This window comes from Wasmannia auropunctata, unplaced genomic scaffold (genome assembly GCF_000956235.1).
Source record: "Wasmannia auropunctata unplaced genomic scaffold, wasmannia.A_1.0 LD336085.1, whole genome shotgun sequence".
NCBI lineage: Eukaryota > Metazoa > Arthropoda > Insecta > Hymenoptera > Formicidae > Wasmannia > Wasmannia auropunctata.
Genome location: NW_012026805.1, coordinates 3,367,636 through 3,372,322, shown reverse-complemented (window position 1 = coordinate 3,372,322; position 4,687 = coordinate 3,367,636). Strand labels below are relative to the sequence as shown.

Below are 4,687 nucleotides of genomic sequence, written 5' to 3'. Positions count from 1 at the left end.
AGACGTGTGCTCTTCCGATCTGACCGATGTTACGAGTCCTGATTGGACTCGCAAATGCCAATCATAAGATTGATTTATCGCTATTATAAATGGCTACCGAATAAATCAATCTTATGATTGGTCATTTGACGCCATTTTTAATATTTTCAAGTCAGTACTTTTGCGATACTGCCATAAGCCGGTCGCGCTTCTCTGATAATCTAGGACTCTAGAGTAACCTAATTGATGTGTCGCGCAAAGAGTCACGCGGCAAATGATGCAATAAAATGGGATTTTTGGTCGATTAATCGTGACGCGACGCGTGACGCGCTCTGTGGGAACGCACTCTAATGAGAATTCGAATGCACCGTCTAGTAATATTGGTGGGGTCTCGGAGAGAATCCGAACGACTTTGAGTGCAAGGGGCGAGGGAGGTGTGGAATCCGAACGCACCCATAAGCCGGTCAGCGCTTCTCTGATTTATCTAGGACTCTACTTGAAATTTGCTTCACTTTTTTCAACTGGGAGTTATTAGTCGTAGTATATAAAAGTCTGTGCATATTGCACTGTACTACAGTATTACACGACGAGATTGTCGAGTTATCGTTGGTAGTAGCCGAAGCTTTGTCGAATTTCATGGATGAATGATTGAGATACGGAACGGATAGAGCGGTGGGTAGAGTGGACGTACAGTAGTGGATATAACCGTTTGTCGTGTGGATCCATAAGAACGACAGCGACGACGAAAATGAGTGAGCTCGTTTGGGGTATAAAAAACGGCGATCTCGAGCAAGTGCGAGACATCGTCGAAAACAAGGCAAATATGATAAATGTTGATTCTTAAAACGTTTCAAAAAAATACGCACGCATACATCGTTTCAAACGCGCAATTAATATGCGCAACGTATACCCTGTTTTTCTCTAGACTGAAGTATATAAAATATATATTGTACACGAAAAGTCTGTCGAATAATTGGGAATTAAATGCGTGTTTCGTTGCCGGAAGTATTAGTACACAAGTGATTATATCACGTTTCTTGTCATTTACTACTGACAAGTTTTACCCTTACTGTTTCGCTTGAACATTTCTTGAGCATTTTATCTCTCGTGAATGTGATTTCAAAATCGAGCATTCTAAAAATTGCTATAAATTCAATCGTGTAAAGCATTTCAGGCTACTATTGCACATCATAAGATCTTGTTGGTGGATATACATACATACATACATACATACAATTTTCATATATATATGAAAATAAAGAGCTCGGTGCATAAATTAGTCAGCTTCATTTTTGGCGAAAATGACTTTTTTAACTGATATTCATAATTTGTATCTTAAGACATCTTAATAAGTAACATATTAAGTAACATGCTAATATGGCTCTGATTGGCATACATCTAAAGACTATATTTAAGACGTTTTAAATATAAGAATTGATCATATATCGATTTTAAAGTGGATTTAATGTACCAAACATTTCGTCTTTTGATATAAGAAATTGACAGCTCTGAACAAAAGTCTACATATTTCAATGGTTTTCATAAAATATTTTGTATAATATATTTAGCAAAACAATTTTTTATGTTAATACTAAGTTTTAGAAAATGGTGCTGACCAATTTTTATACCAATTTTACCTACCTTTAATTCTTATTAATAAATAAAGAATTATATAAAATTAATATTTATGTTAGTGTAATATTGCATAAAAATTACTGTAATAACTTTATGAAATCTTTTTATATCCAATATTTATTTACAATGAAATCACCATAGATGTTTAGCTTTATAATATTCCTTGTAAAATTTATTATATGGATATATAATGCACTATTATTTTTATATACAAGTTGAAAATGTAACAAATAGTATATTGAAGTTATATATTAGTATTGCTGTCCAAATATTCTTACTATACAAAAATATCTTAAAATAATACTTTTTATTTTACTTTTAGCACTTTACTATGGTTATTATTTAATTGTTAAATTTACTTAAATTGGAAGGATTTATTTTGTTGTCTAATTATTATCATTTTTAGAACATTGATGTAAATCAAATGATTGATGGAAGAACGCCACTACATTATGCAGCAGATTATGGTCAAAGCGAAGTTGTCAGATATTTATTGGAGAAAGGAGCAAATGCCAATGTAAGTGATATAAGAAATTAATAATTAGCAATTAATTATAATACTTGAAAGAGTAACTGTGTAGTGAATACAGTATTACAGTTATATAATTAAATAATAGCATTATATAATTGTTTTCTATAAAATAATTTTCTATCTTTGATTTCTTTTTTTGTTCATCTACGTAATAAGAGATATATATCGTTAAGTGCAATAGATAAGTATATTTCTCTTGCAGGCTACAGATAAGCATGGAATCACGACGTTGTTAGCAGCGATCTGGGAAGGGCATACGAACTGTGTAAAACTGCTGCTGGAAAAAGGCGCTAAACCAGACGGTTTAACACCAGACGGTACGAGCTATCTGGATGCAGCCGAGAAAGATGAAATTAAACTGCTCCTGAAACTCCACTAGCATAAAGCCAAACAGAATGCGGAATCATAATTTTGTTACTTTAGTGTTAATGTTCCTCCTTATAGAGAGAGACTATTCTACCAGCTTTGTTTTGATTTTTCGCCTATGATGACTAGAATATGTCGTATTTAAGCACTTTAAAGTAAATGAAGATAGGTACATGGATGATGTTTTATAATAATAATAATAATAATAATAATAATATACTGCATGTCGAGAGATTGTATAATGAAGTGTTCTCGCGATAATTCTTCTTATGGTTCTAAATATAAGTTGCAGACTTATCATAACAAGATATTCTTTCGTTGCTGGAACAAGTTACGAAAGTTGATTTAGTTTAAACTTGCAATCGTATATATACACACGCGCGCGAGCGCACGCACACGCACGCACGCACGCACGCACGCACGCACACATATACATAATGTAATTTTGATATATATAATATATATATTTTGATCTATTCTATAAGGCGGTACATATTGTTTGTTATTAATTTATAAAAATCAAAACTTTTTTATACATTTTTATGTCATGATCGCTTGAAGCATGTTATTCCATTTTAAATCCGATATTTTTGTGGCGGCGATAGGGTCCTTATACTCTAAAGTAGTTAAAATGCTAAAACTCCTTTGAAATACCTGTGTGCTGAGTTGAATTTTGAATGATGTATGTATAAATTGCAATAAAGTAGTATGATTGCAATGCTAACAATGTGTAATGTGTCTAATGGATACTAAGAATGTACAACAATCAAAAGTAATAAGCAAATACAAATACACATCATTGTTATGAACACTGATCTTATTTTTTATATATCCAATCGCAAGCCATTCCGAATATCACATTTTCGAAAAGGGGGAAAGAGAAATATACTTTTTTATATTATAAAATTACTTTAAATATCTACTTAAAATTAAAGAAATTGTATTAATTAGCAATATGTTATATTTATATAATTCAACAAAAAATCAAATTTACACTGCAGATTTTTATATACACATAAAAATATTTTAAAATAAACGTACGTTTCATGTCTTCCTGTACTTGTTTATTTCTGTTGCAAACTTTTTTCCAATAAAGATAAATTATGATTATAATATGACGTCTGTATTACATATATCTACTATCAACATTGCTAGAGAAAGCAAGTTCTATTTATATATATGTAAAAAAAAGTGTTACCACAAAAGGCACAATTTACAAAAGACGGCCTCTACAATTAGCTGCACCACATTTACAAATAATCACTTTACCCGGTATACTTCCCACATCATAACTGTAATTCCATGTAAGCTCTTGTCCAGCTTTTATGTATTGTAAGGCGAAGAAGGCTACCCATGGAAAACGCACATCGTGTGTATCGACAAATACGTTTTGCACAAACACGTTTGGATCACAAGAATGCTGAAAAAGATACATTTAGATATATAAAAGTTATTTGTATTAAAAATTACTAATTTCCAAGTAGAAATAGATACAATGTATCATTATTAAACTGCTAAATATAAGATTTCAAAATGTAAGAGTGAAAATAAATTGTGCAAGGCATTTCCGTGTATTCATTTAGATGATAATTTATACATAAGAGTTCTCAGAATTATTGAATACGAATTTGATGTCAGAATTTCAAATTTTTAAACAAGATTTTATGGCATAAAATTTATAATAGATTGTATTGATTTTATTTCGTACATCTTTGTTTAATGTTTCAGGAAATGCTAAATATGAATTTGACATTAACATAAAGAATTTTAAGATGATAAATCCAATATAGCAAAAAATTTCACAAATTTCTTAATAAATCTCGATACATTAAATATTTTGACGTATATCTTTATGTATTATAGTTTTTGAAGTCGCTGATTAGGAATTTGATGCTAAAATTATAAATTTTTAAGGGGAGTTCATCTTTGCCGTGAATTAAAATCATGATTTTACAACAAACATTCAATTTGTTATTAATAAAAATTTTAAAAATTTTTAGGGCAAAAAAAATTTTTTTTTCAAATGGCTACCATTTTTACAAATTTCAGGCAATTGACATCATTTTAGTTCACGCCATGCGTTAAAATATTAGGATCAAGAGGAAAAAAGAATCAAGTCGATATCTTAATTCGTTTTTTCATAATTACTTCCGTCAGCTCGAAAAACATGCCACA

General features: G+C 30.6%; 2 protein-coding genes across 3 annotated transcripts in view; one reads left to right on the top strand and one right to left on the bottom strand.

The window, feature by feature from the left end:
- Positions 1-443: 443 nt before the first annotated feature.
- LOC105448520 (myotrophin-like) lies at positions 444-3,321 on the top strand. Its single transcript, XM_011687167.1, has 3 exons — positions 444-796; positions 2,021-2,131; positions 2,349-3,321. Exons 1-3 carry the CDS (start codon positions 728-730, stop codon positions 2,523-2,525), a joined length of 357 nt encoding a protein of 118 aa, XP_011685469.1. The 5' UTR covers positions 444-727; the 3' UTR covers positions 2,526-3,321.
- Positions 3,322-3,554: 233 nt separating this feature from the next.
- LOC105448519 (histone-lysine N-methyltransferase eggless) overlaps positions 3,555-4,687 on the bottom strand; it is a 43,958-nt gene continuing 42,825 nt past the window's right edge. For both annotated transcript variants that reach the window (XM_011687165.1, XM_011687166.1), the window contains exon 14: positions 3,555-3,932. In XM_011687165.1, the coding sequence (XP_011685467.1) occupies positions 3,726-3,932 (207 nt within the window). In that variant the 3' untranslated portion in view covers positions 3,555-3,725. The remainder of the gene's footprint in view (positions 3,933-4,687) is intronic.